Genomic DNA, 13,135 nt, shown 5'->3' on the forward strand with positions numbered 1-13,135 from the left:
TTGAAGGCTAATTTATGCGCAGATCTTTCTAGTGTGTGGGCACCTTTTTAGTTTTGGTGTGTCAGAACCCTCTTGCAAGTGACTACAGATTAGCCTTGCTGATTATATGTTAGGGGTATGGAATGTCTCTGTATTTCTTTATATAAGCCACCTTCTCAGGTGCCATCTTAGTACATGAATGCCACTTCTATAGTCTATGCCCTCTTTCTCCTGGGACTAATCAATCAGCTCAAAGGCTTCCAACTTTGATAGTTTCAATGTATATAGAGTGTAAACTCCACCGGGGCAGGGACTGATGTGAATGTTCAAATATTCTCTGTAAAGTGCTGCGGAATATGTGTGCGCTATATAAATAACTGCCAATATAGTATAAGGACTGGAAGTAAGGAATGTAACTGGTTGAACATAACAATCAGTACTTATGAGCGCACTACATGCATAACTGGTAATATTTCACAGCGCTTTACAGGGATTACTTTAGGTAGTGCAGTTGATAATCTATACAGCCTATTATGTACACACTAGTGTAATTAATTTATTTTCAGAAGCTGATATTATGTATTTGTAGCGTGGTAGGATGCCAGAGCACCCTAACTTGTGCATAGGTACCTTGGATAGAAATTGACCTTAGGATCCCAGTTCTGTGAGGCAGTAATGCTAACACCTGCGCCACTGTGCTACCCACATTCTGATTGGATGGTTGCATTAACCAGTTTTTCTAGCTAGAGTATGTTTAGGGTCCATTACTGGTCATGTGATCATGTCATTCTATCATACGGTTTGCCTGACGGTGAGTTTTCACACTTCTGAGATAATCAGAGAAATGGTTCAAGAACCGGCTTTGCACTCTTGCGTCATTTAGAGTTGTACTTTCTCAGTACAACACCATTAATGAACCCTGGTCACCTCAAACGTCTGTTGATTAAGACTACAAAGTTCTCCATGTAGTGTGCGTGTTGTACTGATATGGATAATATGTAAGCGAGTAAAGGCACCTACTTGGGCAGCACGGATAGTGTAATGGTTAACATTACTGCCTCACAGCGCTGAGGTCATGGGTTCGATCCCCACCATGGCTCTAACTGTGCGGAGTTTGTATATTCTCCCCGTGCTTGCGTGGGTTTACTCCGGGTACTCCGGTTTCCTCCCACAATCCAAAAATATACAGATAGGTTAATTGGCTTCCAACAAAATTAACCCTAGAATGTCTGTGTGTGCGTGTACATGTGGTAGGGAATATAGATTGTAAGCTCCACTGGGGCAGGGACTGATGTGAATGTTCAAATATTCTCTGTAAAGCGCTGCGTAATATGTATGCGCTATATAAGAAACTGTAAAATAAATAAATAAATACTTGTACCATTGCTTTCCTGTATAATTGTAAGTAACCTTTAGCAGGACGTCAGTTTTGTCCTTTGAACTGAGTGAGATGTATTCTGTATTCCACAGATGCTACAAAGGCCTCTGGGAAGCGGATTGTTGGGGATGTGGCCTATGAAGAAGCAAAGGATAAGGCATCGTACATCACTCCAGTCCCAGGTGGGGTTGGTCCAATGACTGTAGCCATGCTCATGGAGGTAGGTCATGTCGAAGGAGTAAACACTGTTCTTGTGTTGGTGTGAATTTACCTTTAAATGGACCTACCGTTCTCATTTCTGCTTCCAGAACACGGTAGAAAGTGCAAAACGTTCCCTAGAGACATTCCAGCCACACAAATGGAATATAGAGTGCACCAAGATCCAGGTGCAGACTCCTGTGCCCAGGTAACATGCTTCTTACAGACCCTGAGATGTTCTGTCTGGTTTCATTAATGGCAAGCTACAATTACCTGTAATAAGTGTCACTGCACGTAACCAATGCTGGAATAGTATGGAGACAGTGGTCAGAGTAGTCTGCAATCTGTTGCTGTTCTAAAGGCCACACTAGTCCGATGTATCACATACAGCCTCGCAGAGATTTGGGTGGGGTGTCTTGCAGTGTCAAAATAAAGCAGCCAGTATTTAGGCTTCACAGAAAAAATATAACGCACCCAAACCTATATACCTCTGCACAGGTAAAATCAGCCCCACCACCAGTGCAACATGGTTTTGCAGCATACATACTAAATATCCCACCAATCAGGTGTGAAATTTGGGGGGGGGTTGAAAGAGGGAGAGCATCATGGGATGTTTCTTATGCTTTCACGGATCCCTCCCAGTTCAGTACAAAGAAAATCAGAGTGCAAAAGTGGAGAACAAATGCTTTGTTACAGGCTATGGGCCTTATTCAGATATGAGCTCAGTACAAATTTGTTTGGAAAATGGGAAAAACTAAGTGCACTGCAGGTGGGGCAGATGTAACGTGTGCAGAGAGAGTTAAATTTGGGTGGGGTGTGCTGAAACTGAAATCTAAATTGCAGTGTTAAAATAATGCAGCCAGTATTTAACCTGCACAGAAACAAAATAACTCACACAAATCTAACTCTCTCTATAAATGTTACATTTGCCCCACCTGCAGTGCATATGGTTTTGCCCATTTTCCAAACAAATTTGTACTGAGCTCAGATCTGAATAAGGCTCTGTCTGAAAACTGAGATCAGTGCTTTCTCTATCCACTTTGTTTTGCTCCCAGGCGTAGTACAGACCCGATGTGTACACACACTGATCTTTGCCACAAAGCGCATGCACAGATATACACATCATGGCATGCTGAAGTGGTCACAGGCGGCGACCAATAGGAATAAATCGCGTATGCACACACACTTGTCATTCGCAGGCACACTAGTCACGTGATCTGTTGTGATGTGTACACATCATGGGATGACCCCAAATTCTAAACTGACAGGAGCTAATTGGTTGGTACTTTTGGTTTCCATTTATTAATGAGTTCTAGCTATTTAAATCTCAGTGTATGATCAATGGTGTTCCAGACAGTCGGCTCCCTCCATAAGTGTTGTTGTTGTGTTTTTTTTTTTTTAAATTGAGTAGCTTTTATTGGTTTTGCAAAAGAAAGCAAACAAAAACATCAGACAGTAGCTCTACAGAAGATGCGTATAGCAAATATGCCATATCCATAATTATATACATACAGCAAAAAATAGAGTATTTATATACAATCACGCACCTAGGTGTATATATAAGGTGAATATCGACCCTCCAGAACAAATAGAAGTACACAAATACCTGGAGGCACCATCTGGGTTCTCACAAACAGCAAAGTGGAAGGAGGTACAAATATAACATCCTATCTCATGAATAGAAATGAATTGCCATCAAGTCCTCTGGACCCCACGCATTGCATGTTTTCCAGCTCTCCTCACAGAATGACGTGAGATAATTAGCCCCACTTGTGGATCTTTTAAAATGTGTCGGTGAGTAATGAATGCACCTGCTGGGTGATCTGGAGAATGTGTGGGGTCCTGAGGACGGAGTTTGGGAACCCATGATCATTTGCTCTCACACATTACCAGATTAATGTTTGGGTGGATAAATATCGCCGGGTACACACACCAGCTATTGTGTACCCGGCAGAACATATTAGTTCAGATAGTTTTCGTCCATTCTCCGGTGTTTGGGAACAAATGATTGATTGTTATATTATTTCATGTCAGTCAGTAATGAGTGCACCTGTTGGGTGACTTGGAAAATATTAACTGTGTGGGGTCCTGAGGACCAAGTTTGAGAACCGCTGATCTAATGCTTATGCACCGTTGTAATGTATGTTGTGGTTTTTTTGTTCTTTTGTAGGTAGCTTTATTCCACACTTGCTACAGGACGTCCGTTACAGATATATTTCAGAGCTTGATGTTCACTTTGTATGTTACAGTAGTTGCGTGTCCATGTCATTACAGAGTGTTATCACTTTGTGGCAGTGGCTATTTTTGCTGTAAACGTTTTACAATGCTTTGTTGCACTTTATGGGAGGTTTAGAAAGTTATGTGGTGGGGTTTATTATGTTTTGGAAATAAACAATAAAAATACAGTAGAGTTTTTTTTTTTTTTATGGCAGAACAAGTGTTACCGTAATCTGTCTCATTATCGGACTGTATTATAAACCAATTGCCACAAGGGCACTATTCCTGTGTCTGCATCTTCTTATACCCTTTTTACACCAAAAATCCTGGATCTGACCCGCATTTGGAAGAAGGATCCAAGCCGGGTCGGATCCGGTATTTATACCGTTTACGCTACGGTGCCCACCCGCAGTGTAGACTGAGGCAGCACTTGGAGATGACATCTTCAAGCGCCGGGACCACTGATCGCTGTGCTGGGGGTAGCCCAGCACCAATGTAAGCTGCTAGGCTGCACCCGTGCCCATCGCCCCCCACCCCTCTGCCGTCTGGGAGGTGAATGGATGCCGCACACAGGCATCCATTCATCTCTGCCGCTGCTGTCTGCGGAGTATAGCAGACAGCAGCGCAGGTTGTGTGCCCCGTCCAAGCTGCGGTCCGCAGGTTGCACGTCCCCCATTGATGTAAATGGTAATAGTGTGCAACCGGTTCTTATCACAAAACACTTTACATAAATAATCAGATATAGAAGTACTGATTATTGGGACTGCCATGTGTTGGGATCAAAATGTTCTATGAATAAAGGTTATCCCACACAAGGACACTGCTGACTGTTCTGTAGTCGTAGCCAAGTCACTACCTCCCTGGACGGTTATGTAGCCTAGACGTACTAGTCAGGTAATATTGGTATGGATTGAAAGGTCTACACTGACAAAATGTCAACACAAGCAAATGGTCGACATGAGTTTTTCACGTTTTTGTTCTGGGTCAAATACACCCTTCCCAATCCCACCTTTACAGATGGATTAATTCATATAGATATCGGTATCAGAAGTGGGTTTAATATTTGACAAAAGTAGAGGTATATGAGACAGGTAAATAAGAAATGTGCCTAACTGCAGTAATATACAAGGTGAACATCTGAGATGGGCAATAAAGTCTTTGCTAGGTGCACGTCCTGTGTTGTGCAATGGTGCTGTCAATTTTATGGAAAGATTTAAAGCCAAAAATTCTATACACCTATTCTTTAAGCAAGAACGACCAACATTGGATCTTTGGAACTGCCTAAAAAGGGCGTGGCTTTTCTGCAAGAACAAACTACCTTGTAGTATAAAATGTACTTTTGTGGTCTATATTGTTCCTCAAAATAAGACTTCCCGTCAGCATATAGGGGGCTGCATCCTATTTGGGCACAAAGAATAAAATAGATGCAGTTATCTGGAATAAACTATGTTGTAATGCAAGGTGTGCAAATACTCCACATCTCATTGGTGAACCCTGTCCATCATGCATGTGACTTGAGTGAATCCTGCTCTAGTACTGTATATGAAAATGTGGCAATGTCATGAATTATTGGCCTCCAGTGTGGATGTATACACTAGCTGTAGGTAATAGCACATTACACCGCATAGGTTCCCTGCTACATAGTGCTGCCCACACCCCTCTGCTGGGTATTACTCCCTCAGCACTATCCTAATTACCATTTATAATCCAGCTGGGGTAGAACAGGGTCTTGCGGTTTTGGAGGGAAACTACTGATGGGATCTAGACATTGGCACTAAGTTGGCTCTCTGTCTTATATTAACCCTTTAGTGCCAACATCTGTGATGGTGCCCATACACTTGTCCGATTTGGGAAGATTTCGCCAGATCCGGCTGAGAAACCGGCTGTGACACCTCGTCCGACCTGATTTGCGGTCCCGTGTGCATCTGGTCGGACCCTACAGATTGAACCTGCAGCAGTGGCACATCGCGGGTGTTTTTTTTTTTCTTGTGCAGCAGCCGGGTGTGTGTGGCGGCTGGGAACGAAGTAGCACCGCTATTTGGGCCAGAGGGAAGTGCTGCTGAAAAGACTAACCAAACGCTGATTGGCTGAGATTCAGCCGGCCAGTGTTTTGAAAATGTTTTCAAATTCATCAGTGCTTTCCGTGCCACCACCTGGAAAATAACACTACTTAGTTCCCAGTGCTGCATGGATCCTCCTGCGCCCTGCCGCTGCCAGCTCCTCGGGGAAATACATGCAATAAATCGCATGTATAATTTGGTACTTCAAGTGCCAAATCGTCAGCAGCCTCCTGGGGATCTCTCAAGGGCAAACTGGTCTGATTTGTCCTTGGGACAAGTCGGACTAGTGTATGGGGGCTTTGAGAGATGTTCAAAATACCTGCGAAAAATACCAGCGTCGCTCACATTTGTTATATAGATTCATACAAAAAATGTTGAGTAAAAATAGATTATATTTCCTATATACTATATAAGATAAACATTACAGGTCATTATGATGAATAAAAATGTTTGCTTCCCAATTTCCACACCTATTTTGACAAATTCACTTGTCACTCAAATGGGATCAGACAATATCAGACGAGGATACAGCTGGAATCTAGGGTGGGAATGGTGGTTGCATGACTCACTGTTGTGTTTTTGCTTTTATAGTGCTGCACATGGTATTTACACAATGGAATTGACTTGGGTGGACAGGAGAACAATATTCCCCAATCACTCATGTTATGCTGATGGGGTTTTTGATCTCTTTAGAAAACACTTTTCCTGGCCCAAAGGTTCTGGCATTCCAAAATGTCTGTCACTTTCCTTCCAAAGAGACTCCTGGGGAAAATAATTATGCATTGTTGCTGCCTCGTCAGTGGTTGTGGCCACTGGATTTAAATAAACAATACATACAAGTCTAAGGTAATATTGGGAGTGCTGCAGGTGAAGTCTCAGACTATTTTGAAACCATACATTATCACCTAAGCTTATGATATATAACATTTTGTTTTGGTTACTGAAATCTGCCGGAATTTTCTGCAGTACAGGAGTATAAGACCTACTGTTTTGCTTCCTTCCAGTGACATTGAGATCTCCCGCTCCTGTGTGCCCAAGCCTATCTCGCGGATTGCGGAAGAGATTGGCCTGCTCCCGGAAGAGGTGGAGTTATATGGTCAGACGAAGGCCAAAGTCCAGCTATCCACTATCAGACGGCTGCAGGGGCAACAAGATGGGAAATACGTTGTTGTGACTGGGTACCTGAATTCCTGTGCTGTCTGTATCTATAATATATGAGACAATTATAGAAAGGTAGTATCAGTAATCAGCGTGGATGAATAGATCTACTGCTGTACATCATTTCTTTGGTTAAGTTAAAAACATTCCTGTATCATCCATCAAGGGAACACCTGCAACATTATATATGGGTTAGAGCAGGGCTCGACAATTAAAAAAAAAATCTAGGAGCCAGGATGAGTGTTGGAGCCAGAAATCTAAAGTGTGCACCAAAAAGTTACACCGTAATGCTTATTACACATGTCAAACACCCATTAGATATTATACCACATGCCACCGTAATGCCTATTGCACCTTATGCCACACACTGTGATGCCCATTATATATAATCCCACATGCCATAATGTCCATTACATATTATGCCACATATGATACCAGGCAGGGGCAGATCCAGAACAAAATTACAAGGGGGGGGGGGGGCGGCACCATTACAGGATAGTGGATGAGAAGGTAGAGGTGGACAGGGAGAGGCAGGGGGTGTTGCAGAGGAAAAGGATGACAAACGGGATGACTGACAGGAAGAATCCGTGGGTAACAGGGAGAGGCAGAGGGTGACCAAGAGTGGGTGAAATTGATAGATAGAGTGTGACAGGGAGACTGATGGAAAATGGGTGAAAGGGAGAGGTAGTGAGTGGCAGTGTGAGCAAAGCAGAGGGTGACCCAGGGATCACTGTTTATACCCCCCCCCCCCCAGTACCCCTCTCTCCGTTTCCTCATTCCCAATAGAAGCAGTGCTGTTTACTGTACCTAGAGCAGCGAGTCCTGGCAGTTTATTCTGTCCGGAGTGGTTGCAGCAGCCTCTGGTGTCTTTGCTATCAGACACGTAAGCATCGGGTCCCCATATTAGGACTCAAGGAGCATTTGCAGCAGCCTTTGGTTCCCCTGTCATCGGACACGTGAGAAGCAGCCCCGCGGTGGGTTACACTGTTAGCTATAACATCCAGCGCCGCAACAGCCAGCAAAGCCGCGTACAACTCACCCGGCTGCTGCTGTATCAGAGCACACAGCAAGTCCGCAGCGCGACTATTTCAAAAGTCAAGACGGCTCCCGAGCCAATCAGGAGCTACCACTGCAGCTCTGTGCTCAAGTCAAGTTTTAAATAGCCGCACCTTTAAATAGCTTTTGCTTTTTAGCTAGGTTTGGTTTCTTTATTTTTAATTGGGTGCTTAGTCCCTATTTACATGCAACAAGCAGAACCAGAGTGAGGTTAGTTTAGGAGCTTCTGTGAGCTCTTTTCTCACTGTGTCCCGCCTCTGGGTGAGTCCCTAAACCCTCCCTCCATCAGATCATAGAAATCTGAGGATGCATTGGGTCAGGTAAGAGGAGCCACGGCCTGCTTAGGCAGCAATTGGCTTTGATTCTGGCTTGCTGTGTCCCGTGTGCATGTTTCTGCCGGGATCAGTATGAAATCCTAGCGGTCGAAATGCCGACAAGGGGGGCCGAGCATCGCGCCCCCTCCCTTGTGGGCCCGGTGCCTCACTACACTGGTGGTCGGGATTCCAGCGTCAGTATTTCGACTGTTGGGATTTTTACCGCATCCCATTTCTGCCTGCAGTTTGTCCTATACTGTGGCGGGTGCCTTGAACTCCAGCTTGAGGCCAGGAGTCCTGGTTCCCACTGAGCTATAGTGATTAAATATCCACATCGGCATCAATATGGTGGTTCTGGGTGAGCTCGGAGACACCAGGTTGCTTAATGAAGGGTGTTTGCTCTCGGCTTGGGCATTTTCCCAGGGCTGAATTCCATAAGCCCTGCCCCAAACAGCTGTACAGGCGCTCTCCTGATCCATTTCTCAAGGTGGATACACACAATGGCCAATATATCAACGGGCCGCCGGCTATTGTGTGCCATTTATATATCTGAATGGCGTCATTCACGGATAGCACGTCGGCTGTGAAACACACCCAATGCCATCATATCTAAATATATTATCTGGGTACAGGCGATCTACCAACCTCCCATACAGTTGCTGCAGGAGTCAGCGGTGATTGATAGGTCAATGGGCGGGTGCATGCAAACGTTTCCGCCCAGTTGTAAGGTCAGTCCCGGATCGGCAGTGTGTATGAAGAACATGTTGACCGAACAGTCTCTAGATATATCTGCTAGTGTGTACCCAGTTTCACTCGCACTCCTGCTCTGCTACAGCATGATGGTTGGGATGTTACCTGTCATCCTCTGGTGTCTCACACACTGCTGCCTCCTGTCTTGTGGTAAGACTTCTCCTGCCGCTACTGCAGGGTCCTCCGCCACCTACTGACAATGGCGATGTACTGTCCATACAGGACTGACTTCTGCCTGTGAGACTGTGCAGATCTGATGGCTACCGCTTAGCGTCCATTTTCTATGCAGCAATGTGGCTGTAGCTCAGCCCCATCCCCAGGCACTATGTGACATACACAGGGGAGGCAGAGCTGGTCATTGCCTCTCAACTCTCTCTGCAGCACAGCATATTTGGTGATTTACTACGAAAATTTGTGGAAGTTATAGTATTCTAATAATCTTTTTTTAGCCAAAACACTGGAGTATGACAGGTGAGGCTCTGACTGCACGTTCTTCATGGTTAGGCATTTAAGGAAACTGAAAGAACACCGTAAATTAGAGAAGAGTTCCAGAAATCTGATTATTGAAGTTGCCTCTCCGTTTTTTCATGCTTTACTTATTTAAGCCTACTGCTGTAACCGTGTGCACATCTGTACAGTGTCATTATACAGTACCCTCATGTAGACTTCTAGAGGCACAGCAAGGATTTCACCTATGATACTGCACAATATAAAGCTCCAGAATTACACTGTGCCACAGCTTAATTAGTGCAGCCATTAAACATCTCACCAGGCACCATGACCAATATATAACTCCCCAGGCTGTCCCTGCTGCCGGTCTACACCAACATGGATTCTATTTTACTTATCAATCTCATTCCTCATTTCACCTCCAATAGCCCTTACCCACAAACCCTACTTACATAATACTTTATCAATCAAACTGAAAAGTGGCTGATCTAACAATTTAAATATTGAATCTAATGCGTTCCATTTCCTGCACAGTGGAGGCAGCCATCTAGCGGACTGAAGCTGTAATCATGGCACTGCAGCCTACGCATTGATTATAGGGCATGAGGCACTTTAGTATTTGCCACTGCCATTATGGACCCGCACACGCATGCCTCTGGGTAGCCACAAGTGCCTCTTGTGAATATGGATTCAGGTCACAGACTTGACACTTGCGCGGTGTACAGGGCATACTGTAGGGTAGGGTGTACTTTTGGCAGAATTTATTTATTCCAATGCCTGTAGTACTCTTTCCACTTACTACATTTGTATTCCTACAGTATTACGCCCACCCCGCTGGGTGAAGGGAAGAGCACGACAACCATTGGCTTGGTTCAGGCTCTGGGTGCTCATTTGAATCGCAATGTGTTCGCCTGCGTCAGACAACCATCTCAGGGACCCACGTTTGGAATCAAAGGTCAGTTGATGGAGGATAAAGTTAGGGGAAGACGCATATATCTTGGGTCATAGCGGCTCATGTGCATTCTACCTCTCCTGAGTGGGCGTGGCTACAACCACCAGTAATGCTGTCTTAATGGCACATAGGGCTGTATTCAATGAGGCTGATTCGCCAGGTTTTTATGGCGATTTTGTGCTGTAAGGCGAATTTCTGACTAAAACGGTGAATCACCCTATTCAATGACCAGATGGCGAATACATTTCAAGGTTTTTTTTCGCCATGATTCACCGAGTAGCATTCGCTATCTTTTTATTGTGAAGTGGAATGTGAACTTTTAAAATAAAGTGTTTTGTTTTTTACAATTGGTGTCAAAAAATCTGGAATTTTATTCTGAGGAGGGGAATGCTATTTTTATTCATGTGCTGTAAGCACATGAATATATATTTAATTTGAAAAAAATATATATATATATTTTTTTTACACAGACCAGCCAGCAGGGGGCTGAAGCCGAGCCGCTTATTAGATATTCATATATTCACTTCACCCGATCATTACATATGCATGATCAGGTGTAGTGAATATACCCTGCCCCCTGCTGGCACCCCCGGGGGGCTGCCTGGCACCCGGGGAGCCCACCTCCCCCCCACAAACATTCTGGGGCAGGCAGGGAGACTTCCATCTCCCTGCCTGCCACCGTCCTCAGGCTCCCTGCAGCGTCCGCCGCAGGAGCTCAAATTCGCCAGTCAGGGGCAGCGAGCCCCTGACCTGTTGAATACCGGAGCCGGCGAGGCTCTGGAACGTGGCGACCAGTGGCGAATGTGCAGCGAATCCTAAACAGGATTCGCTGCACGCCGCCGGTATTCACATTGAATACCGCCCATAGTGGGGACATTTCTGAATACTAATTCACAGATAAACTTTCCGTACCCCATTGAAGCTAATTATTTTTGTATTTATTTTCTTAATTATTTCACAATGATTGGATCGGATTAGTGGATATCGGTGATGGCAAGGTTTCTGACATATAGAAAAAATTATTGTGCTGTATCCAATAGCAACCGACATGTGGGATTTTTCTAACATGTTTGTAAATGGACACAGATCTAGTTGCTGTAGAATCTACCCTGTATAGCATACATCACAGAACATTGCGATAGTTTATGATCCTATTATTACGCTGAAATCTTTGTCCCACTATCAAAAAAACATTTGGGAGGAGATGTATCAAATGTTGCAGAGAGAAAGTTGAGAGCGAAAAAACATGAACCCAAACATCAACTAACTCATTTTACATGAGTGGGTCTTCAACCTGTGGCCCTCCAGATGTTGTGAAACTACATGTTCCAACATGCATTGCCACATATTTTTCCTATAAGAGCATGCCAAAACTGTCAGGGCATGCTGGGACATGTAGTTCCAGAACATCTGGAGGGCCACAGGTTGAAGACCTGTGAGTTAGTTGATCCCTCCACACTTTGATAGATCTTCCCTTTTGTGCTCTGCAATGTTTGATACATCTACCCCATAACACTGCGCTCTACTACTATCACACACCTTCCCCCATCTGACACGCACGTATCTGTTGCACTGTTTTGCAGGAGGAGCCGCCGGCGGAGGATATTCTCAGGTCATTCCGATGGAAGAGGTAAGTCTGTATTAGAGGTTTGCTCTATTACACTGCAGTCTATGTTCCGCCATGTTTACTTCAACACATCCTGTGTTTCCTCTATTTTTAGACTGTATAATGCGAGCTAAGAGTGGGATCATTGACCTTCATGGGTATTATATTCTTACAAGACTGTTTTGATATCATTAGCTGTAATTATTATTATTGATACTGTAGGGAATACAAAAAGCTTTCACCTTCTAAAAATATAGTCGTCATTCCTGCGTCCCCGATCTCTTGGGATGGCTCCTGGCAGTTCTGCCTACAAATTAAGTTTACAGTTAAGCTGAATAGATCCAGCATGACGGCAGCATTAGTGATCATGCTGCAGATGTATCTGTAATACAGTCCCCAGCAGATGGGTCCTGGAGGAAAGCAAATAACTCCCTCTGCCCATCCATGTGGGGTTTTACCAGTGCCCTGCATAGGACATCGGCTAAGACTTGGCATCTTTTTTTTTCCTTTCACTTATTGTAGCCTGTAGCATCCATCTAGGCTTCATTTGCTGCCTATGGTGTCCCTTTGTGGCACAACCTTGGAGAGATCTCCAGCTTGTCAGGTAAAACATATGCTTGCCATCTTTAAGTCCTTTCTTGCCCTCTGCCACTGTATTGGCCTCACCTGAGGGTCAAGTGGACACATCAGCGGCCAAGAGCGAGGAGATAGTTATCCATGTGGTCCAACCAGCAGGTGTGAAGATGTTCTCCAGGAAGCATCTTCATCTACAGTCCAGTGATAGACCGATGTGGAAGACTCTAACATTCTCGCCCCTGGACATGTGATTTGGTATGGCCCACCTAAACCATACAGGACCAATCTGGTCCCATATACGTAGTGAGTAGGCCTCATGGAATCTTGCAAGTTGCCCCGGTGACATTGCAGCACATAGGGAGATCCCCGCAGCTGGACACACCTTTTTAGGGGACATATATGAAGCCTGTGTGTGAGATAAAGTGCCCATAGTTACCAATC

At 44.6% G+C, this 13,135-nt stretch overlaps 1 protein-coding gene across 1 annotated transcript in view; it reads left to right on the forward strand.

Moving 5' to 3' along the window:
* MTHFD1 (methylenetetrahydrofolate dehydrogenase, cyclohydrolase and formyltetrahydrofolate synthetase 1) overlaps positions 1 to 13,135 on the forward strand; it is a 60,309-nt gene that overhangs the window by 16,646 nt on the left and 30,528 nt on the right. The window contains exons 9-13 of the mRNA XM_083166523.1: positions 1,450 to 1,577; positions 1,666 to 1,763; positions 6,837 to 7,010; positions 10,379 to 10,515; positions 12,096 to 12,142. Of these exons, the coding sequence (XP_083022649.1) occupies positions 1,450 to 1,577; positions 1,666 to 1,763; positions 6,837 to 7,010; positions 10,379 to 10,515; positions 12,096 to 12,142 (584 nt within the window). The remainder of the gene's footprint in view (positions 1 to 1,449; positions 1,578 to 1,665; positions 1,764 to 6,836; positions 7,011 to 10,378; positions 10,516 to 12,095; positions 12,143 to 13,135) is intronic.

This window comes from Crinia signifera, chromosome 12 (assembly GCF_055691185.1).
Source record: "Crinia signifera chromosome 12, ASM5569118v1, whole genome shotgun sequence".
NCBI lineage: Eukaryota > Metazoa > Chordata > Amphibia > Anura > Myobatrachidae > Crinia > Crinia signifera.